Source organism: Salmo salar, chromosome ssa06 (assembly GCF_905237065.1).
Source record: "Salmo salar chromosome ssa06, Ssal_v3.1, whole genome shotgun sequence".
Lineage (NCBI taxonomy): Eukaryota > Metazoa > Chordata > Actinopteri > Salmoniformes > Salmonidae > Salmo > Salmo salar.
In genome coordinates this window covers 19,752,239-19,776,877 of record NC_059447.1, presented here as the reverse complement: position 1 = coordinate 19,776,877, position 24,639 = coordinate 19,752,239, and the positions used below count along the sequence as shown (strand labels likewise).

The 24,639-nt window shown below is 41.8% G+C and overlaps 1 protein-coding gene across 7 annotated transcripts in view; it reads right to left on the bottom strand.

Annotated features, from left to right (window-relative positions):
- Nucleotides 1-2,021: 2,021 nt before the first annotated feature.
- Nucleotides 2,022-24,639, bottom strand: part of LOC106606551 (nuclear GTPase SLIP-GC) — an 83,814-nt gene continuing 61,196 nt past the window's right edge. For 3 of the 7 annotated variants that reach the window (XM_045719887.1, XM_045719890.1, XM_045719889.1), the window contains 9 exons: nt 22,265-22,407; nt 22,095-22,171; nt 21,714-21,919; nt 21,355-21,605; nt 8,173-8,292; nt 7,767-7,917; nt 7,185-7,226; nt 6,403-6,681; nt 2,022-4,090 (listed from right to left, as the gene is read on the bottom strand). In XM_045719887.1, the coding sequence (XP_045575843.1) occupies nt 4,074-4,090; nt 6,403-6,681; nt 7,185-7,226; nt 7,767-7,917; nt 8,173-8,292; nt 21,355-21,605; nt 21,714-21,919; nt 22,095-22,171; nt 22,265-22,407 (1,286 nt within the window). In that variant the 3' untranslated portion in view covers nt 2,022-4,073. Of the gene's footprint in view, nt 4,091-6,402; nt 6,713-7,184; nt 7,227-7,766; nt 7,918-8,172; nt 8,293-21,354; nt 21,606-21,713; nt 21,920-22,094; nt 22,172-22,264; nt 22,408-24,639 lie in introns of those variants that run through there. The other 4 variants (XR_006770165.1, XR_006770166.1, XM_045719888.1 and 1 more) reach the window with 4 other exon arrangements.

Below are 24,639 nucleotides of genomic sequence, written 5' to 3'. Positions count from 1 at the left end.
AACAACAAGGTTTCTGCAAGGACAGGTGTAGCTAGATAGCGAGGTGTAGCTAGATAGCTAGGTGTAGCTAGATAGCTAGCTACGTATTATCTGTTCCTATCTCTGCCTGGCTAGCTTGCCTAGCAGGCAAACATTAAATTGCATGGGCACCACGTGTTCAGTTCTACTGTAATGTTTGCTGACGATACATTTTTTGGTAAGCTAGGTAGGTAATATGTTACATAGCTCTTTCGGTTAATATAAAACTTACACAAAAATGACAAAGGTTAGAAACAACACGAAAACGATAAAATGCACTGCTAACTTACTAGCTAGCAGCATGCCCACCACTAGCTAACTATAGACATAACGGCCTATAACTAGCTAGCTTATCAATGTGCAAATATAACATGATCTGGCAATATAGCTAGCTAAAGGCTTTTCGTACTTTAATAATATTATCTAACATTTTCCACAAATATTTTCAAAATTTCATCGAAAATATGTGTAGAGATCCAAACTACATTCCAAGTTATAATTTGGTCCTTACTTGCCGCATGGCCATTCCAGAGGAGAAAGATCAAGACAAAGTCCGTTGAAATGTTCAATTGACATTCAGAACTAGATTTAGCATGTCAGTCCAACATAATAATGATACTTTGAATATCATATTTTTAAGTTGTTGGTTGTTACTTAGAAATATTTGTTCTAATGTAGCAGCATATTACCTTGGATTTTTATTTTCAAATGCCAGTCTTTTTCAACACATAAATTAGGTATTATATTCCAAAATGTAAGTAACACCAAAATCCTACTATTTTAAGTAAAAATTATTGATTTTCTTTTTCAATATTTACTAAGCCCGTGAGTCATTTTTTACAGTGAACAATGCAATCCTCATCCTCATCATCCTCATCATCCTCATCCTGCTCTTGAAAAAAATAGTTCCAAAGGGTTCTTCTGCTGATTTACTGCTGAATGTATGTGTCATAGTTGTTTGAATACAGGAAGTTTCTGAAACAGTCAGACATGGTAGACCTGCCCTGAACTGATCTGGCTGAATAGACCTCTAATAACCTCCCCATTCAAAAGATGGTTCAGAGGAAAGATTATGTTCCATAAACCAGGTCAGATAGGATGGATGTCAAGAACAGGGACCATTGTTGACGGTGGCCACCCTCCCTTCCCTCCCTTTAAGTTTGGGGTTGTTTTGTGGGGTTTTTGTTTAAGGTGCATTTGGGGTCTGCACCTTTGGGTGTTGGGGTACTGTCACATCCTGACCAGTAAAAGAGGTTATTTGTCATTATAGTTGGTCAGGGCGTGGCAGGGGGGTGTTTGTTTTGTGTGTTTGGGTATTGTGGGTTTAGGTTCTAGTTTTCTTATTTCTATGTTTAAATCTAGCTTTTCTATTTCTATGTGAGTTTTGGCAATGACCTCCAATTAGAGACAGCTGGTTGTTGTTGTCTCTAATTGGAGGCCATATTCAGTTGTGTTTGTTTTCACTTGTGTTTGTGGGTGGTTGTTTCTAGTATAGTCTGCACCTTACTGGACTGTTTTTGTCGTTTGTTTATTTTGATTAAGTGTTTTCTTTAATAAAATAAGATGAGCACTTTACCCGCTGCGTTTTGGTCCCCCTTCAACGACGGTTGTGACAAAGTGCTTTGTTTTGTACATTGATATAATAAATGTAGACCAATGAAAATGAATTTTAATCATGTTGAAAATTGGTATTTATCATGTAAATACCGGGCTCCAGAGTGGCGCAACGGTCTAAGGTACTGCATCTCAGTGCTAGAGACATCACAACAGACCCTTGTTCGATTCCAGGCTCTATCACAACCAGCCACGATTGGGAGTCCCATAGTGTGGTGCACAATTGGTCCGGGTTAGGGTTTGGCCGGGGTAGGCCGTCATTGTAACTGACTTGCCTAGTTACATAAAATAAATAAAAAAAATGTACTAGCTATTATGTCAATACAATCATTAAACCCCAAACACCACACCATGTTGTTTTCATGTGAAGGGAATCACCACACCATAACTATTTATAGTCATTATTTATCCAGAAATAAACCCATAAGAGGACATGATTTTCAAACTTCCCCTTTCCCCGCAATGGACATCGCAGGGAATCATTCAACAATACTCAACAACACTAAACAATACTCAACAATACTCAACAATAGAAAATTAGGTTATAACAACATCATTTACGCATTTTGGTTAAATGGTCATTTGGAAAGAAACCTATCCAGATATTGTATTTCTGCATAAAAACATGTATAAAATGATTAACCAATATTACTACACAAAAGGTTTAAAAAGTCAAGCATGAAACAATAGACACATCAATCCCTTGAATTAATGAATATGAACCAACAGCATATGATTGGTAAACTAAAATAAAAATAAACAATTGAATAACTGTAATAGCTCAAGGAATATGCATCCATTCAATAGCAGACATACTTTTCAAATATCTGTGTAATAAAGGACTTTGTGATAAGATATGAAAATTCAGACCAATTCACTAAACAGAAAAATACATGACAACACCCAAAATTGCATATAATGTTCTGACTACACCATTTCTAGAGAGGCTTGCTATTCCAAAAGTAGAGTAAGGCAACATTTCAGAGAAATAGAATGGAAATGTTGGTAAACAGCAACAATCACAAGGTTAAAGTTTTTCCTCTAGGATTTAATTTTCCCTCTATTTAGTAATTTATTAGGATCCCCATTAGCTGTTGCAAAAGCAGCAGCTACTCTTCCTGGGGTCCACACAAAACATGTCATAATACAATGCGTCAATAGACAAGAACAGCTCAAGGACAGAACTACTCATGGTGGCTACCACCAGAGAACAAGAGTAGCCAGTCAGAAACATACAAACTGGACTATTAATAACATACACCCTTATAGTTCAACGCATTTGTAGAAACTGGATGGCATTACAAGTCAACATTTCAACATTAAAAGAGTAATTTATAATCACCACATTAATAGAAGTAAATGAGAAAAATTTGAAAATGTACCACCCAATCTAACGACGAAGACACAAGACATTTAAAAATGAACATGGTTACAAATTATTGTAGGACACACTAGAAGCCTGAAGAAATCTGGCGTGTTTGTGATAACATTCCACTCCTTGTGGGAACGGTTCTGCATTTATCAAGAAGGCACACCAGCGCCTGTTCTTCCTCAGGCGGCTGAAAACCTGGCATGGCCCCTCAGATCCTCACCAGCTTCCACAGATGCACCATTGTGCTGCATACTGACAGGCTGCATCACCGCCTAGAACGGCAGCTGCACCGCCCTCCACCGCAAGGCTCTACAGAGGGTGGTGAAGTCTGCACAGTTCATCACTGGGGGCGAAAACCCGGGTCTACAGGATATCTACACCAGGCGGTGTCTGAGGAAGGCCCAGAAGATCACCAATGACTTCAGTCACCCTAGCCACAGTCTGTTCTCTCCACCACCATCTGGCAGACAATACCGGAGCATCAGATCTCGGAGCAACAGGCTCTGAACAGCTTATCACTTGTCACTTGCTGTCTACCTGCAATCACTCTACACACACCACTTCACACATTCCCACACCTACATTCATTAATTCATTCATTAATTCATTCTCACACACACACACACACACACACACACACACACACACACACACACACACACACACACACACACACACACACACACACACACACACACACACACACACACACACACACACACACACACTATCCTGTGCCAGTGATGAAAACACGTATATTTGATTTTGACTGATTCTTGTCATGCCATACAGCCAGACTGTTTGGCATGACAAGAAGTTTCAAAGATTGGAATGTTAGCACAAACACACTGGATTTCCAGTCTAACAAACTACTATAGCAGACGATAGATTTCACAGGAAGCTTTCACTTTAAATCATCATAGACTTTCTGCTGTCAGTCATATCTCCCAACACTCCAATGCAGATTAGGAGCATCGTAACTGTAGTATTCTGACATCCTGCTCTGGAAGAGGGACCGCTTGCTGCCCTTTGTCCAGCGGCCGAGGACCAACCCAGGCCATCCCATTCATCAGTGGTAAGCTGCTGCTGCCATTGGTAGAAGAATGGGATTAGACATGTTACTGTAAATGTACATACTTCCCATCAAAATACATACGAATACACACTATAGGAATACACACTATGAGAATACACACTATGAATACACATATAAGAATACACTCTCTGTCCACCAAACTGCATTGAACTCTGCAACAATACCTTACAATACTGTAGCAGGAATTATCTGGTAACTGATCTTTAAATGTATTGTATGATGTTCGTAAGAAGGCAGTGATTGTTTATGCAACAAAATAATTAAGACGTTTAAAGAACAAAGTGGGGGAAATGCCATGCACTCAATCCTGCAATACTCCAAACACGCTGAAATTAAACTCAGCAAAAAAAGAAATGTCCAAACACTGTCAACTGCGTTTATTTTCAGAAAACTTAACATGTGTAAATATTTGTATGAACATAAGATTCAACAACTGAGACATAAACTGAACAAGTTCCACAGACATGTGACTAACAAAAATGGAATAGTGTGTCCCTGAACAAAGGGGGGGTCAAAAATCAAAAGTAATAGTCAGTATCTGGTGTGGCCACCAGCTGCATTAAGTACTGCAGTGCATCTCCTCCTCATGGACTGCACCATATTTGTCAGTTCTTGCTGTGAGATGTTAACCCACTCTTCCACCAAGGCACCTGCAAATTCCCGGACATTACTGGGGGGAATGGCCCTAGCCCTTATCATCCGATCCAACAGGTCCCAGACGTGCTCAATGGGATTGAGATCCGGGCTCATCGCTGGCCAGGGCAGAACACTGACATTCCTGTCTTGCAGGAAATCACGCACGGAACAAACAGTATGGCTGGTGGCATTGTCATGCTGGAGGGTCATGTCAGGATGAGCCTGCATGAAGAGTACCACATGAGGGAGGAGGATGTCTTCCCTGTAACGCACAGCGTTGAGATTGCCTGCAATGACAACAAGCTCAGTCCGATGATGCTGTGACACATTGCCCCAGACCATGACGGACCCTCCACCTCCAAATCTATCCCGCTCCAGAGTACAGGCCAGTGTAATGCTCATTCCTTTGACGATAAACGTGAATCCGACCATCACCCCTGGTGAGACAAAACCACGACACATCGTGAAGAGTACTTTTTGCCAGTCCTGTCTGGTCCAGCGACGGTGGGTTTGTTCCCATAGGCGACGTTGTTGCCGGTGATGTCTGGTGAGGACCTGCCTTACAACAGGCCTACAAGCCCTCAGTCCAGCCTCTCTTAGCCTGTTGCGGACAGTCTGAGCACTGATGGAGGGATTGTGCGTTCCTGGTGTAACTCGGGCAGTTGTTGTTGCCATCCTGTACCTGTCCCACAGGTGGGATGTTCGGATGTACCGCAGGTGTTGTTACACGTGGTCTGCCACTGCGAGGACAATCAGCTGTGCATCCTGTCTCCCTGTAGCGCTGTCTTAGGCATCTCACAGTACGGACAATTCAATTTATTGCCCTGGTCATATCTGCAGTCCTCATGCCTCCTAGCAGCATGCCTAAGGCACATTCACGCAGATGAGCAGGGACCCTGGGCATCTTTCTTTTGGTGTTTTTCAGTCAGTAGAAAGGCTTCTTTAGTGTCCTAAGTTTTCATAACTGTGACCATAACTGTAAGCTGTTAGTGTCTTAATGACTGTTCCACAGGTGCATGTTCATTAATTGTTTATGGTTCATTGAACAAGCATGGGAAACAGTGTTTAAACCCTTTATAATGAAGATCTGTGAAAGACAGGGTCCTGAAAAAGGGACATTTCTTTTTTTGCTGAGTTTAGTTCAACTTTTGATGGACAGACAAATACTTTGTGTATTCTGTGTGAACAAGCCCTAAGTGCGGGCCGTCTATATGAAATATTAGGGTTATTTTGGGAAACTTTGCAAGTTACATGGCCATTCTATGGTCTCTGCATGATTACATTTACAGTATCAGACGCATTTATCCAAAGGGACTTACAGTCATGCGTGCATATATTATTACGTATGCGTGCTTCTTGGAATTTAACCCACTATCCTGGCATTGCAAGCACCATGCTCTACCAAATGAGTGAGAAAACGTCAGGGTAGCCTAGTGGTTAGAGCGTTGGCCTAGTAACTGAAAGGTTGCAAGATTGAATCCCCGAGCTGACAATGTACAAATCTGTTGTTCTGCCCCTGAACAAGGCAGTTAACCCACTGTTCCTAGGCCAACATTGAAAATACGAATTTGTTCTTAACTGACTTGTTCTTAACTGACTAGTGAAATAAAGGTAAAATAAAAAAATACAAAATGAGCTACAGAGGACAGGAGGAGTTCGATCTTACCCAGGTCCTGGACAAGATGAGGTTCATGGATTTGGAGATAATTGTAGATGGCAGATTTCACTCTTCTTCCTCCTCTTCGTGCAGCATCAAAAACCAGTCTCATTTGCTCCTGACTAGTATATTTACTGCGGATTCTTGTGTACATTTCCTGTTGGATCATGTTCTCAGTAAACAGGTAATCTGCTACAGGCAGCACCATCGTGACCCTCTGAATGAGATCAGCCATATGTTCATCAACAAATGCTTCACCCAAGAGTTGGTTCAGTTCTGCCTCAGCACCTGAGATTCATGTCAGAAAATGCATACACAACTAGGTCATATTATTAGAGCCATAATTAACTAATACCCTCAAGAACAACTGTGTTCTACATAACAAGCCACTAAATACAACAAAACATATTTGTCTTAATGTGTTTCTTTTAACAAATCAAATGAAATTGTATAGGTTGAATACACATATTTAGCAGATGTTATTGCGGGTGTAGAGAAATGCTTGTGTTCATAGCTCCAACAGTGCAGTAAAATCTAACATATATCTCTACACAACAATACACATAAATCTAAAAAGTAAAATAATGGAATTAAGAAAAATTAGGAAGAACAATGTCGAAGTCCAGAGTATAAATATATACAGTATATACAAGACTGATCACTTGATGCTGTTATTACAAGATCTAAAATAAAAGTTAACAAAACAATGATTGATTCCTTTGTGTGTCACTCAAATACATTCCATACCAAAGGTATAGCCATAGACAAAGAAAGAGAAAACAAAACCCTACCTGGGTTAGGGTTGATCGGATTGACTTGAGGTGGTTCGAAATCTGAAGAAAATCGAAACAGATTTATTTTATCCTGTGTGTTGAATACAGTTTAAATAAGTAGGGGGTGAGGGGTGTACAGTGTGTTGTATACAGTTTAAATAAGTACGAGGTGAGGGGTGTACAGTGTGTTGAATACAGTTTAAATGAGTAGGGGTGAGGGGTGTACAGTGTGTTGAATACAGTTTAAATAAGTAGGGGGTGAGGGGTGTACAGTGTGATGAATACAGTTTAAATAAGTAGGGGTGAGGGGTGTACAGTGTGTTGAATACAGTTTAAATGAGTAGGGGTGAGGGGTGTACAGTGTGTTGAATACAGTTTAAATAATTAGGGGTGTACAGTGTGTTGAATACAGTTTAAACAAGTAGGGGGTGAGGGGTGTACAGTGTTGAATACAGTTTAAATGAGTAGGGGGTGAGGGGTGTACAGTGTTGAATACAGTTTAAATGAGTAGGGGGTGAGGGGTGTACAGTGTTGAATACAGTTTAAATGAGTAGGGGTGAGGGCTGTACAGGTTCATAACAAACTGGCATTTGATCTAACCTGTTGGAATTAGACACTCCCACACTCTTTGGTTGTAACTTCCTCTGTCTAAAAGACTCAGTCTGATGTTCTCTGCACCCGACATGCAGTCCAAAAACACCTGAAATGTGGGGTGGAAGTTTGGGCTATAGTCACAGTCAAACTGCCCACTCTGAAACACAAAATGAAAAAGAATATTAGCCAAATATAGACAGTAACAGAGAGCTAGAATAACTGTAGCTGGACATATAGCACTTAGAACTTTTTATCCTGTGGGAACTTCATGGTGTCAGGTACATGCACATAGAAACCACACATCATACCCAACACCACAAACCAATAGTAGCACATCACAAAGGAATACTCTGAAGGAATTACATCACTACAAATATAGGAATGTATGGCTGTATGTGATGGCCATGCTTACTTTTGGCTGTATGGTAGTATTTGCCACCAGCTCACAGCAGAGACCATATTTTCCTCTAGGAGTCAATGTGCAGTTGGAGCTGGTTTGAATGAAAGTACTCCCCCTCTGTTGATGTTCCACCTTCAAAGAATAAAGGTGCATTACTTCAAGGCAAACTGATCAAATACCTTGACACTAACAGTTCTGAGAGAAATCAAGTAATGGTAATGAGCCATTTTACCACCATTTATCCAGCTAGAGCAATATACTTCAGAAAGTATTCATACCCCTTGACTTATTCCACATTTAGTTGTGTTAAAGCCTGGATTAAAAATGGATTAAAACAATTGTTTTCTCACACATCTACACACAATACCCCATAAAGGCAGAGTGAAAACATTTTTAGAAATGTTTGCAAATTTATTCACACCCCTGACACCAAGGGCCTCATTTCCAGGTGAGCCCTGTGTACACAATACACAGTGTGATACAATATACACATTTAAACTATACATCCATAAAATACATGTTAAAATACACACAAAAAGCAAAAACAAAATCAAAAACAACAGTTGCATTTTTCATCTACTAGGTCCTCAATCAACATGAAATTGCCTGGGTGGCACCAGAGCATCACATTTTAATGAGATTTGCAGATTGTTTAAAACTAAAAGCAGATTTACCTAATTTGGTGGAGACCCGAGGAACCTCAAGAGTTAACCAACCCTGTGAACGGGTTTGGTAACTTGTGTTTTTATACTTCAACAATGAAGTTATGCCACGTCCTGACCAGCAGGTGGAGAAGGTGTATAAGTGTTGGTCAGGGCGTGGCAGAAGAAGTTGGGTTTTCTTTGTTCTGTCTAGGTTGGGTGTTTCTATGTAGAGGTAATTGGGGTGGACTTCCAATTGAAGGCAGCTGTGTGGTGTTGCCTTTGATTGGAAGTCCTATATTAGTTGGATGTGTTTGTCTGTGTGTTTGTGGGGAATTGTTGTGAGCACTGCTTATTTTTGGTTTAGCCTGCTACACTGTCGTATCGTGAGTACTGTTCATTGTTTTGTTTATTGTTTTTTCAGTGGATGCTTTACTCCTGTTTTTGACATAAAAATATGAGCATCCATATTCCCGCTGCGCTTTGGTCCTCCTTTCAACAGCACGATGGATTATGTGACAGAATTCCCCACCAACACAGGACCAAGCAGCGGAAGAATTCTGGCGAGGACTGGGGAACACGACGGGTAAGGGAGAACGAGAGGCACCCCCAATAATTTTTTAGGGGGGGGCACAAGGGCTGTGTGACGGGGCAAGATTGGAGACCCAGGCCAGCGCCCCGTACCCTTGTTAAAAGTAAACAGACTGGACAGGTCCCGTGCTTTGGGGTGGTGCCATGGTAAGGCCTGGTATTTTTAGGCCAGTAGGCTGAGTACCAGCACCCCGCACGTGCCAGGGGAATGTAGGCATCGAGCCAGCACCGGAGATGCCAACCCTGCACTTAAGACTGCCAGTGCGCCTCTACGGTCCGGTGTTTCCCGTTACACGCACTAGCCTTGAGGTGCGTGTTCCCAATCTGGTACGCCCAGTACCAGCACCACGCACCAGGCTCCAAGTGCGTAAACCCAGCCTCGCCAGTCAACAGTCACCAGAGCTGCCCGCCAGTCAACAGTCGTCAGAGCTGCCCGCCAGTCAACAGTCGTCAGAGCTGCCCGCCAGTCAACAGTCGTCAGAGCTGCCCGCCAGTCAACAGTCGTCAGAGCTGCCCGCCAGTCAACAGTCGTCAGAGCTGCCCGCCAGTCAACAGTCGTCAGAGCTGCCCGCCAGTCAAGTCGTCAGAGCGGCCCGCCAGTCAACAGTCGTCAGAGCTGCCCGCCAGTCAACAGTCGTCAGAGCTGCCCGCCAGTCAACAGTCGTCAGAGCTGCCCGCCAGTCAACAGTCGCCAGAGCGGCCCGCCAGTCAACAGTCGCCAGAGCGGCCCGACCGCCCCGAACCGCCGGAGTGGCCCGACTGCCCCGAACCGCCGGAGTGGCCCGACCGCCCCGAACCGCCGGAGTGGCCCCCCGCCCCGAACCGCCGGAGTGGCCCGACCGCCCCGAGCCGCCGGAGTGGCCCGACCGCCCCGAGCTGCCGGAGTGGCCCGACCGGCCCGAGCCGCCGGACTGCCCAGACCGGCCCGAGCCGCCGGACTGCCCAGACCGGCCCGAGCCGAGCCGCCAGACTGCCCAGACCGGCCCGAGCCGAGCCGCCAGACTGCCCAGACTGGCCCGAGCCGCCAGACTGCCCCGAGCCGCCAGACTGGCCGGACTGCCCCGAGCCGCCATACTTCAGAAAGTATTCATACCCCTTGACTTATTCCACATTTAGTTGTGTTAAAGCCTGGATTAAAAATGGATTAAAACAATTGTTTTCTCACACATCTACACACAATACCCCATAAAGGCAGAGTGAAAACATTTTTAGAAATGTTTGCAAATTTATTCACACCCCTGACACCAAGGGCCTCATTTCCAGGTGAGCCCTGTGTACACAATACACAGTGTGATACAATATACACATTTAAACTATACACCCATAAAATACATGTTAAAATACACACAAAAAGCAAAAACAAAATCAAAAACAACAGTTGCATTTTTCATCTACTAGGTCCTCAATCAACATGAAATTGCCTGGGTGGCACCAGAGCATCACATTTTAATGAGATTTGCAGATTGTTTAAAACTAAAAGCAGATTTACCTAATTTGGTGGAGACCCGAGGAACCTCAAGAGTTAACCAACCCTGTGAACGGGTTTGGTATCTTGTGTTTTTATACTTCAACAATGAAGTTATGCCACGTCCTGACCAGCAGGTGGAGAAGGTGTATAAGTGTTGGTCAGGGCGTGGCAGAAGAAATTGGGTTTTCTTTGTTCTGTCTAGGTTGGGTGTTTCTATGTAGAGGTAATTGGGGTGGACTTCCAATTGAAGGCAGCTGTGTGGTGTTGCCTTTGATTGGAAGTCCTATATTAGTTGGGTCTGTGTGTTTGTGGGGAATTGTTGTGAGCACTGCTTTTTTTGGTTTAGCCTGCTACACTGTCGTATCGTGAGTACTGTTCATTGTTTTGTTTATTGTTTTTTCAGTGGATGCTTTACTCCTGTTTTTGAAATTAAAATATGAGCATCCATATTCCCGCTGCGCCTTGGTCCTCCTTTCAACAGCACGATGGATTATGTGACAAGTTAGGTAAGTCAGAAGTTTCTCCAGTAAAGTTTTGTAAACAAAGAGGGAGTTATGAAGTGACCTATGGGACATTAATGAGGACCAGTCAACCTTTTGATACAGGACACAGTGATGCGTATTAAAACTGTCACCTGTGATAAAGTGAAGGGTGCTTTGGTACCCGGCATCCAAAGGTTTAGGAGTAGTGGTTGCTGCTTTCCGATAAATGGGGCTTAGAATGCAGTCAAGAACTGTCAGGAAAGTTGACTGCACTGTCTGCCTCCTGCTGTCTAAAGAAAGGCATGATCTATTACTTTAAAAGGCCCTACTTTAAATCTCAGCTTCTTAACTAGCCCGTCCATGTGTATTTTAATGTTAAACGTGTCACGGATCCTCTAGGCACTGAACTGTGTCTTTACGCACACCTGGTTCCAATTCCTCACTGATTGTATTTGTATAAATGTGCCCTTTGTTTCTCCATTGGGTTGTTGATTATTGTTCCAATGTCCGTTGGTCGTGTGAGTACCTGTGTCTTGTTGTTTTGGCTTTCGTGCCGCTTGTATTGTGCAGATGATTAGGGGTCTCGTCCCATGTTGTATCATTGTGCGCTAGTGTTTTCGGGTCTCGTCCCGTGTATTTATTCGAGGTACACCTCGTTCTTTGGGACAATGTTCACTGGCTCTTTGGGGCAATGGGACAATGTTCACTGGCGCCCTCTTGGACACAATCAAGTTAGCTTAGTATCTCTAATGCAGGAAATGGGACAATGTTCACTGAGCTCGTTTGCAAAGATTCCATTGGCTGTATACTTATGAGGGGCGTTTGTCAGAATGATATCCAAAATAGTTGATTTAGGGTGTTTTAAGTTGGGGCGGGTTGATTTAGTTATATTTAGCCCAGTACAAATATATTTCAGTCTATCTGATACTGGCATCAACCAGTCCAGGTTAAAATCACCCAATATTAATAATTAGTATAGTTAGACAGCAAGTTAGACAGCAAGTCATATAATTTGCTAAGAGCAATTGGGAGGGCGATAAACTCCAAGGCATTCAAATTAAGGACAGAGGTGGAAATACACATACTAACATTCAAGTTGTTCTTTATGAATATGGCGACACCTCCACTTCTGCCAGCTCTGTCATATCTACAAACATTATATCCATTTAGAGTCTGGCACAAACTTTTTAAACTTTTTGAAGTCTCAGTAATTGTCAAAATGTCAGAGTTAGTTTGAGAAGCCATAATTTCAATAAGATCCATTTTTCCATCAAACTTCTGACATTTCAATACATGTTGAATCACCTTTGGCAGTGATTACAGCTGTGAGTCTTTCTGGGTAAGTCTCAATGAGCTTTGCACACCTGGATTGTACAATATTTGCACATTATTCTTTAAAGAATTATTCAAGCTCAAGTTGATGGTTGATCATTTTCAAGTCTTACCATAGATTGTCAAGCCGATTTTAAGTCAAAACTGTAACTAGGCCACTCAGGAACATTAAATGTTGTCTTGGTAAGCAACTTTTAGGTTATTGTCCTGCTGAAAGGTGAATTTGTCTCCCAGTGTCTATTATAAAGCAGCCTGAACCAGGTTTTCCTCTAGGATTTTGCCTGTGCCTGGCTCTATTCCGTTTCTTTTTATCCAAAAAAACTCCACAGTCCGTGATAACAAGCATACCCAAACCTAATGCAGCCAACACCCTTCATCAAAATATGGTATTCAGTGATGTGTTGTTTTCCCCAAACATAACGCTTTGTATTCAGGACATAAAGTTAATTTCTTTGCCACATTTTTTGCAGTTTTACTTTAATGCTGTATTGAAAATAGGATGCATGTTTTGGAATATTTGTATTCTGTACAGGCTTCCTTTTCACTCTGTCATTTGGGTTAGTATTGTGAAGTAACTACAATGTTGTTGATCCAGCCTCAGTTTTCTCATATCACAGCCATTAAACTCTAACTGTTCTAAAGTCACCATTGGCCCCTTAGTGGTTTCCTTCCCCTCCGGCAACTGAGTTAGGAAGGACGCTTGTATATTTGTAGTGACTGGGTGTATTGACATACCATCCAAATTATAATTAATAACTTCACCATGCTCAAATGAAGATTCAATGTTTGCTTTTTTTATCTTTACCCATCTACTAATAGGTAGTTTGATGCTGCCGGAGGGGAGGGCTGCCGTCTCACCAGCTCTTAATCAACCATGCTATTTTGTTAGTTTTTTTCTCTCGCATTGTTAGAAAATTGTTTTATACATAATGTTGCTGCTACTGTCTCTTATGACTGAAAAGAGCTTCTGGACATCAGAACAGAGATTGCTTACCTCAAACTGGACGAAGAGTTATTTTTCAATGAGTTGGACGGGAGGGATATACTACAGACACCCGACCAGGCCCAGATCCCTGTGATTTGCTGGAGAAGGAAACTGAGATTTCTAGGAAAAAGATCAGGGTGCCTTGTGAGGATCAGGCGACGAGTGGCTAATCTGCCCTTGCCCTCCGTCCTGCTAGCTAACGTTCAATCGCTGGAAAATAAATGGGACGAACTGAAAGCACGTATATCCTACCAACGGGATATTAAAAACTGTAATATCTTATGTTTCACTGAGTCGTGGCTGAACGAAGACATTAAGAACATGCAGCTGGCGGTTTATACACTTTATTGGCAAGATAGAACAGCAGCCTCTGGTAAGACACGGGGCGGGGGCCTATGCATATATGTAAACAACAGCTGGTGGACAATATTGAAGGAAGTCTCGAGGTTTTGCTCACCTGAGTTAGTGTGGTCTACATCTTATCATGAGATACTCTATCTACCTAGAGAGTTTTCATCTGTATTTTTCGTAGCTGTCTACATACCACCACAGACTGAATCTGGCACTAAAACCGCGCTCAATGAGCTGTATACCACCATAAGCAAACAGAAAAACGCTCATACAGCGGCGGTCCTAGTGGCCGAGGACTTTTAATTCAGGGAAACTTAAATCAGTTTTACCTAATTTCTATCAGCATGTTAAATGTGCAACCAGAGGGAAAACATTTTTAGACCATCTTTACTCCACACACAGATGCGTACAAAGCTCTCCCTCCATTTGGCAAATCTGACCATAATTCTATCCTCCTGATTCCTGCTTACAAGCTAAAATTAAAGCAGGAAGCACCAATGACTCTATCAATAAAAAAGTGGTCAGATGAAGCAGATGCTAAACTACAGGACTGCTTTGCTAGCCTTTTGGGGCTAGGGGGCAGTATTTTCACGGCTGGATAAAAAAACGTACCCGATTTAATCTGGTTACTAATCCTACCCAGTAACTAGAATATGCATATACTTATTATATATGGATAGAAAACACCCTAAAGTTTCTAAAACTGTTTGAATGGTGTCTGTGAGTATAACAGAACTCATTTGGCAGGCAAAACCCTGAGACATTTTCTGACAGGAAGTGGATACCTGATGTGTTGAATTACCTTTAAGCCAATGCCATTGAAACACACAGGGGCTGATTAATGTTTTGGCACTTCCTATTGCTTCCACTAGATGTCACCAGCCTTTACAAAGTGTTTTGAGTCTTCTACTATGAGATCTGACCGAACAAGAGCCTTGGAACGGTGATGGCCGATTAGACTCTGGCGCGCGAGGTCATGTTGGGTACCCTCGTTCCAAAACGTTTTAAAAGAGAATGCATTCGTCCACCTTGAATATTATTCATGTTCTGGTTAAAAAAGGCACTAATGATTTATGCTATACAACGTTTGACATGTTTGAACAAACGTAAATATATTTTTTCCCCTCGTTCATGAAGTGAAGTCCGGCAGGCTTAGATCATGTGCTAACAACACGGAGCTTTTTGGACATAAATGATGAGCTTTTTTGAACAAAACTACATTCGTTATGGACCTGGGAACTCCTGGAAGTGACATCTGATGAAGAGAATCAAAGGTAATGGATTATTTACATAGTATTTTCGATTTTAGATCTCTCCAACATGGCCGTTTGTCTGTATCGCAAAGCGTATTTTTCTGGGCGCAGTGCTCAGATTATTGCAAAGTGTGATTTCCCAGTAAGGTTATTTTTAAATCTGGCAAGTCGATTGCGTTCAAGAGATGTAAATCTATAATTCTTTAAATGACAATATAATATTTTACCAATGTTTTCTAATTTTAATTATTTAATTTGTGGTGCTGACTTGACTGCCGGTTATTGGAGGGAAACGATTTCCTGAACATCAACGCCATAGTAAAACGCTGTTTTTGGATATAAATATGAACTTGATAGAACTAAAAATGCATGCATTGTCTAACATAATGTCCTAGGAGTGTCATCTGATGGAGATTGTAAAAGGTTAGTGCATCATTTTAGCTGGTTTTATGGTTTTGGTGACGCCTGTCTTTGAATTGACAAAACATTACACACAGCTATTGTCAATGTACTCTCCTAACATAATCTGACTTTATGCTTTCGCCGTAAAACCTTTTTGAAATCGGACAACGTGGTTAGATTAAGGAGATGTTTATCTTTCAAAGGGTGTAAGATAGTTGTATGTTTGAAAAATTTGAATTTTGACATTTATTTGGTTTCAAATTTGCCGCTCTTGAAATGCACCTGCTGTTGATAGGGTGCACCACGGGTGGCACGCTAGCGTCCCACATAGCCCCAAGAGGCTAGCACAGACAGGAATATGTTCCGGGATTCTTCCAATGGCGTTGAGTACACCACATCAGTCACTGGCTTTATCAATAAGTGCATCGAGGATGTCGTCCCCACAGTGACTGTACATACCCCAACCAGAAGCAATGGATTACAGGCAACATTCTCACTGAGCTGAAGGGTAGAGCTGCTGCTTTCAAGGAGCAGGACTCTAACCCAGAAGCTTATAAGAAATCCCGCTATGCCCTCCGACAAACCATCAAACAGGCAAAGCCTCAATACAGGACTAAGAATCGTACTGCTCGTTGGATGTGGCAGGGCTTGCAAACTATTACAGACTACAAAGAAAAGCACAGCCAAGAGCTGCCCAGTGACACGAGTCTAGCAGATGAGCTAAATAACTTCTATGCTCGCTTCGAGGCCCAACACTGAAACATGCATGAGAGCATCAGCTGTTCCGGACAACTGTCTGATCACGCTCTCCGCAGCCGATGTGAGTAAGACCTTTAACCTCTTGGGGCTAGGTGGGAAGCTAGCGTGCCACCCGTGGTGCACTCCATCAACAGCAGGTGCATTTCAAGAGCGGCAAATTTGAATCCAAATAAATGTCAAAATTCAAATTTTTCAAAAATACAACTATGTTACACCATTTGAAAGATAAACATCTCCTTAATCTAACCACGTTTTACGATTTCAAAAAGGTTTTACGGCGAAAGCATAAATTTAGAGTATGTTAGGACAGTACATTTACAAGAGTTGTGTGTAATGTTTTGTCAAGTCAAAGACAGGGTCACCAAAACCATAAAACCAGCTAAAATGATGCACTAACCTTTTACAATCTCCATCAGATGACACTCCTAGGACATTATGTTAGACAATGCATGCATTTTTAGTTCTATCAAGTTCATATTTATATCTAAAAACAGCGTTTTACTATGGCATTGATGTTGAGGAAATCGTTTCCCTCCAATAACCGGCAGTCAAGTCAGCGTCAGAAATTAAATAATTAAAATTAGAAAACATTGGTAAAATATTATATTGTCATTTAAAGAATTATAGATTTACATCTCTTGAACGCAATCAACTTGCCAGATTTAAAAATAACCTTACTGGGAAATCACACTTTGCAATAATCTGAGCACTGCGCCCAGAAAAATACGCGTTGCGATACAGACTAGACGTCATGTTGGGGAGATCTAAAATCGAAAATACTATGTAAATAATCCATTACCTTTGATTCTCTTCATCAGATGTCACTTCCAGGTATCACAGGTCCATAACGAATGTAGTTTTGTTCAAAAAAGCTCATCATTTATGTCCAAAAATCTCCGTCTCGTTAGCACATGATGTAAGCCAGCCGGACTTCTCGTCATGAACGAGGGGAAAAAATATATTTCCGTTCGTTCAAACATGTCAAACGTTGTATAGCATAAATCATTAGGGCCTTTTTTAACCAGAACATGAATAATATTCAAGGTGGACGAATGCATACTCTTTTATAACGTATTGGAACGAGGGTACCCAAGATGAACTCGCGCGCAAGGTGTCTAATGGGCCATCATCGTTCCATGGCTCTTGTTCGGTCAGATCTCCCTCCAGAAGACTCAAAACACTTTGTAAAGGCTGGTGACATCTAGTGGAAGCAATAGGAAGTGCCAAAATATTCCTAAACCCCTGTGTTTTTCAATGGGATAGGTTTAAAGTCAATACAACACATCAGGTATCCACTTCCTGTCAGAAAATGTCTCAGGGTTTTGCCTGCCAAATGAGTTCTGTTATACTCACAGACACCATTCAAACAGTTTTGGAAACTTTAGAGTGTTTTCTATCCATATATAATAAGTATATGCATATTCTAGTTACTGGGTAGGATTAGTAACCAGATTAAATCGGGTACATTTTTTTTATCCAGATGTGCAAATGCTGCCCCCTAGACCCAACAGGTTAACTTCTTTGGGATAGGGGGCAATATTTTCACGGCCGGACAAAAAACATACCCGATTTAATCTGGTTACTACTCCTGCCCAGAAACTAGAATATGCATATAATTAGTAGAAAACACTCTAACGTTTCTAAAACAGTTTGAATGGTGTCTGTGAGTATAACAGAACTCATATGGCAGGCCAAAACCTGAGAAGATTCCACAAAGGAAGTGCCCTGTCTGACAATTTGTTGTCCTTCTGTTGCATCTCTATCGCCATTATAGCATCTGTGCTGTAACGTGACACTTTCTAAGGCTTCCATTGGCTCTCTAAAGCCACCAGAAAGTGGACTGGGGTGTCTGCTGTCTCTGGGCAAAGAATAGGAGCAGAGTTTGTAAGTGGTCAGCCCGGGGACAGTGAGACTGGAGATGGGCGCATGCACAAGAACTCGCTATGTTTTTCTTTCAGTCTTTGAATGAATACAACATTGCCCGGTTGGAATATTATCACTATTTTACGAGAAAAATTGCATAAAAATTGATTTTAAACAGCGTTTGACATGCTTCTAAGTACGGTAATGGAATATTTTGAGATTTTTTTGTCACGAAATGCGCTCGCGCGTTACCCTTCGGATAGTAACCTGAACGCACGAACAAAATGGAGGTATTTGGATATAACTATGGATTATTTGGAACCAAAACAACATTTGTTATTGAAGTAGAAGTCCTGGGAGTGCATTCTGATGAAGAACAGCAAAGGTAATAACATTTTTCTAATAGTAAATCTGAGTTTAGGTGACCCCGAAGTTGGCGGATGTCAAATAGCTAGCCGTGATGGCCGAGCTACGTACTCAGAATATTGCAAAATATGCTTTCGCCGAAAAGCTATTTTAAAATCGGACATAGCGATTGCATAAAGGAGTTCTGTATCTATAATTCTTAAAATAATTGTTATGTATTTTGTCAACGTTTATCATGAGTAATTTAGTAAATTCACCGGAAGTTTGCAGTGGGTATGCTAGTTCTGAACATCACATGCTAATGTAAAAGCTGTTTTTTGATATAAATATGAACTTGATTGAACAAAACATGCATGTATTGTATAACATAGTGTCCTAGGAGTGTCATCTGATGAAGATCATCAAAGGTTAGTGCTGCATTTAGCTGTGGTTTGGGTTTATGTGACATATATGCTTGCTTGGAAAATGGCTGTGTGATTGTTTGTGTCTATGTACTCTCCTAACATAATCTAATGTTTTGCTTTCGCTGTAAAGCCTTTTTGAAACCGGACAATGTGGTTAGATTAACGAGAGTCTTATCTTTAAAATGGTGTAAAATAGACATATGGTTGAGAAAATTGAATTGTGGTATTTTAGTAGGTTTTGTATTTCGCACCGTGCGATTCCATTGGCTGTTGGCTAGGGGTTCCGCAGGCGGAACATCTGTCCTCAACAGGTTAAACAGGTCAACATTCAAGGCCAAAGGGCCAGACGGATTACCAGGACGTGTACGCCGAGCATGCGCTGACCAACTGGCAAGTGTCTTCACTGACATTTTCAACCTCTCCCTGTCTGTAATGCCAACATGTTTTAAGCAGACCATCATAGTCCCTGTGCCCAAGAACACTAAGGTAACCTGCCTAAAGGACTACAGACCCGTAGCACTCACGTTTGTAGCCATGAAATGCTTTGAAAGGCTGGTCATGGCTGACATCAACACCACTATCCTAGACCCACTCCAATTTGCATACCGCACCAACAGATCCACAGATGATGCAATCTCTATTGCACTCCACACTGCCCTTTCACACCTGGATAAAAGGAATACCTATGTGAGAATGCTATTCATTGACTACAGCTCAGCTTTCAACACCGTAGTGCCCTTAAAGCTCACCACTAAGCTAAGGACCCTGTGACTAAACACCTCCATCTGCAACTGGATCCTGGACTTCCTGACGGGCCGCCCCCAGGTGGTAAGGGTAGGTAACAACACATGCGCCACGCTGATCCTTAACATGGGGGCCCTCAGTGGTGCGTGCTCAGTCCCTTCCTGTACTCCATGTTCACTCATGACTGCATGGCCAGGCACGACTCCAACACATTTGCTGATGACACAACAGTGGTAGGCCTGATCACCGACAACGATGAGACAGCCTATAGGGAGGTTAGAGACCTGACCGTGTGGTGCAAGGACAACAACCTCTCCCTCAACGTGATCAAGACAAAAAGAGATGATTGTGGACTACAGGAAAAGGACGACCGAGCACGCCCCCATTCTCATCGACGGGGCTGTAGTAGAGCAGGTTGAGAGCTTCAAGTTCCAGTACATCACTGGGGCCAAGCTTCCTGCCATCCTGGACCTCTATACCAGGCGGTGTCAGAGGAAGGCCCTAAACATTTTCAAGGACTCCAGACACCCTAGTCATAGACTGTTCTCTCTGCTACCACACGGCAAGCAGGACCGGAGCGCCAAGTCTAGATCCAAGAGGCTTCTAAGCAGCTTCTACCCCCCCCAAGCCATAAGACTCCTGAACATCTAATCAAATGGCTACCTAGACTATTTGCATAACCCCCCCGCCCCATATGTTGCTGCTACTCTGTTATTATCTATGCATAATCACTTTAATAATTCTACCTACATGTAAATATTACCTCGACACCGGTGACCCCTGTATATAGCCCCGCTATTGTTATTTACTGCTGCTCTTTAATTATTTGTTATGCTTATCTCTTACTTTCATTTTAATATATTTTTTTGTTATTTTATTAAAACTGCATTGTTGGTTAAGGGCTTGTAAGTAAGCATTTCACTGTAAGGTCTACACCTGTTGTATTTGGCGCATGTGACAAATTGATTCGAAGATTTGAATAGGTATCCTTCTTTGCGAGGCATTCGAAAACCTCCCTGGTCTTTGTGGTTGAATCTGTGTTTGAAATTCACTACTCGACTGAGGAATCTTACAAATAAATGTACAGTATGTTGGGGTGCAGAGAAGTAGTGATTAAAAAAATCCATGCAATATGTGACTTGTTATGCACATTTTTACTCCTGGCTTGCCGTAACAACGGGATTGAATACTTACTAACTCAGTGCGGCAGGATGCCTAGTGGTTAAGAGCGTTGGGTCTGTAATCGAAATGTCACTTGAGCAAGGTACTTAACCTTAATTTCTCCTGTACATCACTCTGGATAAGAGTCTGGTAAACAAAATTGTTCATTCATTAGTGTTAATTTCTTAAAACATATTTCCACTTTGACATTATGGGGTATAGTGTCACTGGCCTACACACAATCTCAATTTAATGTATTTTAAATTAAGGCTGTAAGACAACAAAACTTGGAAAAAGGCAAGGGGTGTGAATCATTTCTGAAGGCATTGTTGGTTGATATTTTCAGTCCCCCAAACAGTGTGCAGAATGAATTCCTTAACTGTAAATATTACCTTAGAAAGTGGCACATTTTTGGGCAACAAAAAAACATTCAGTATGCGCTGCTGGGGTCTGTTCCCTTGTGGTTGGAGGAACAGCAGCACCTGGCTTCGGACCGGGAGGAAGGAGAACACATCCCTGATGAGGCCAAAGAGGGAGAGGTGTGTGATGGTTACAATCACATGTGTAGCAGTCGTCTTGAGTGGCTGAACAATCTCCATGCTGCCATCAGTAACATGGACCACGGACAAATTGTCATCCTTCTCTGCAGAATAAGAACAATGCTTTTATTTACAAATTATGTATTATTCAGTGGTAGTGTCATGTCATACCCATTTTAATATTTTATAATCAGAAATGATGCATCACTTACCATCACACATACAGTGTGGGAGATGCAGTTGGCGGACACACTGCTCAGGACAGTCAATGCTGAATAGGGGACCTGCTGGTGTCATGGAGCCCAGGAGGCTGCTGTCCCATTGAGTCACCTTGTAAACCACATCTCCCTTCCCTTCCATCAGAAACACCAGTCCAGTGGAACTGCACTGGAAAAGACCTGACTTGGGGCATTGGAGCCTGCAAGGCAGACGAAGGGCAAAGGTGACAGTTGTAAATAAAAAAAATGTAATCAAGATTCAAGCACTCTTGACATAATGTCTTTGTAGATTCTGTGTGGAACTGGTTAGTGGTAAACATGACCATAGGAAAAGGCCATGATAAAGTAGTGGAAGTTTCAGTGATCAATAGTTACCTATACGTAGGCTTGCGGTTATGTGTTGTCAAAGAACTTACAATCTCAGAAGTTAACATTGTTACACCTGTTGGCACCTGTAACAGAAAAACAAAGACCAGGCAACTCTAGTACATTGGATCAAATACTTGCAGACTGAAATATGGTTCATCAACTCCCCACAAACATACCTGCACACTCTTCCTTCCATTCCCAGACTGCGATTCAAATGTGGTAGTATTTGTGTGGAAATCCAATCTTGGAGTGACACGAGAGCAACCCATCAGTTTCTCATAGCACATCTTCATCTTGTTATACTCCACAGTGACATCATCTGCATAAGATAAAGGATTTAGGGCAAGCATCAGCTTTTAAAGGAGAAGTTCAGGATTTTACAACTTAATTAATGTTAGATGGTGGCCAAATCACCTGAAATCAACTTGGTCATTTCTGTATTTTGTTTGTTACTTAAAGGTGATTTGGCCATTTAAGAAAACAAAACATGCTCATATGTCCCCATCACTTATATTGATTGTTAGCTTGTGGTGGCTAAAGTTAGCTGAAGTTTGTAGTGGTTGTTTAAAATAAATATTTTAAATATTTATAATTAACTGTCCATGAGGAGGATGAGCTGGCCAATCAGGGTTCTACTCGGATGAATATTGTTAATGACGGTGTACTCCCACACCATTCTGTTGTTCGGGTACGCCCATGCCATTCCAACACAGAAAAGCTGTTTTTAACATAAAAATATTTAAGTAAAAATATTCCACTCATATTGAAATTGTTACTTTAAAACGATGTGGATGTCATGGATTGTCAGTCCAACTCAAGGTGTCAAAAGAAAATGCACATCAGCCTCCCCTTGTACTGTAAAATAAATTCAACACCCTTGCCCTTCATAGAATGAATGCAAAATAATGTTTACAACCAATAAATAACAATAACGGTAGAGACCCTGTGTTTCTAAACGTGGATATCTGCTTTGCTTTTGTGGCACAGTCGATGCCATGGGTCAGACGGTTGACGGTTCGCCGACCACCACTGAGGAGCGCACTCTCCCTGTCTGTTTCATTACTTCACAATCAGAGCTGGTTGTAGACAATGATCAGTTAGGGGGAAATCAGATTTTCAACATTTAACGCCATATTTATAATTATATAAAATTCTGTATATGCAACAAATATTTCCACCAAAAAGTTTCTGTGCCAATATGCCACACAACCAATAAACAAAACATACGACATGGTTTGCATTTTCAACACCACAATGAATAGACTATGTCAATCTCGACAAACAGAACACATCCCTCCCTACCTTGTAGGCTTACCGACACACTTAGCACCTTTTTTTCTAAAACCTAAAGTGGTTCTTCTGCTGTCCCCAAAACATAACCCTTTGAAGAACTCCTTTTTGGTTCCAGCTAGAACCCTTTTGGGTTCCATGTAGGACCCATTCTACAGAGGGTTTTACGTGGAACCAGGGGTTCTACTTGGAACCAAAAAGGGTTCCCCTTGTAATCAAAAACAGTTCTCCTATGCGGGCAGCCAAACAACCCAGATGTCTCTTTCCATTCATCAAATTGCCTCTGCTCAGTTTGGATTAATAGATTTTTTTAATTTGTCAGTAAAAAAAATACATATACACATAATTGTAAAAGTGACCAGGATTGCACAATAAAGATGGACTTGTGGTCCCTACATTTGCTGCAGGACTGAACGCAACGTCTAATTTAGACATCTCCATCTGGCTTTCTGGGATCACCTTATGTTTTAACATAGCTACATCTATGGGCTTTTATGTTTTTCTGTTGTGTGTAATGTGCGGTATGGCCGGTGTCAGTAAACGTCTGCAAAAAAGCGTAATTAAATTGTTTCCAGCAGCACAGTCACCAACGCTCTGGTTAACACAAACTGCCTACCCAGCTCTGATAGGGTGAGTAAAATGGTCAGAGTGGTCTCATTGTGTCTGGAAGTAGCTAGCAAGCTAACCAACATTATCTTGGGTGCTTGACTGCCATTGTAAGGCCAGAATGCTCAAATCAACCCTGCTCCTTGGCCGAAACGTCCAGTGTGCGCTCCGAGAACGAAACGGTCTGGATTTACAAATTGACAATGCTCTGAATTTATAAGCGCAGGCACTCCAGATTGAATTTAACTAGGCAAGTCAGTTAAGAACAAATTCTTATTTTCAAGGACAGCCTACTCCTTCCTCCCTGTCAGGGAATTAAACCCCGGTCTCCCTCGTGCCCTGGCCGCACGACACAGGGATTCTTTAGCTAAATAGCACAGTACTGTACTGCCAATCGTCACGTTGTACAGCACCATATTTTCCATTTCATCCTAACGGAAGGTTTCGTATTTAGTTTTTCTCGGAATAGAAACACCATAATATTGATCAAATTAATTAAGCCAAATATCTTAATCAATCCCATATACTATGTTATTACAAAAAGGGTTTTAAATTTTCCGGTATGCTAATATGGAAGACTATCAAATGCTTCTCAAAGAGAACTCTGGTGGTCAAACTAGCACTAACTTGCATTAACAGAAAATGTTTGACAATT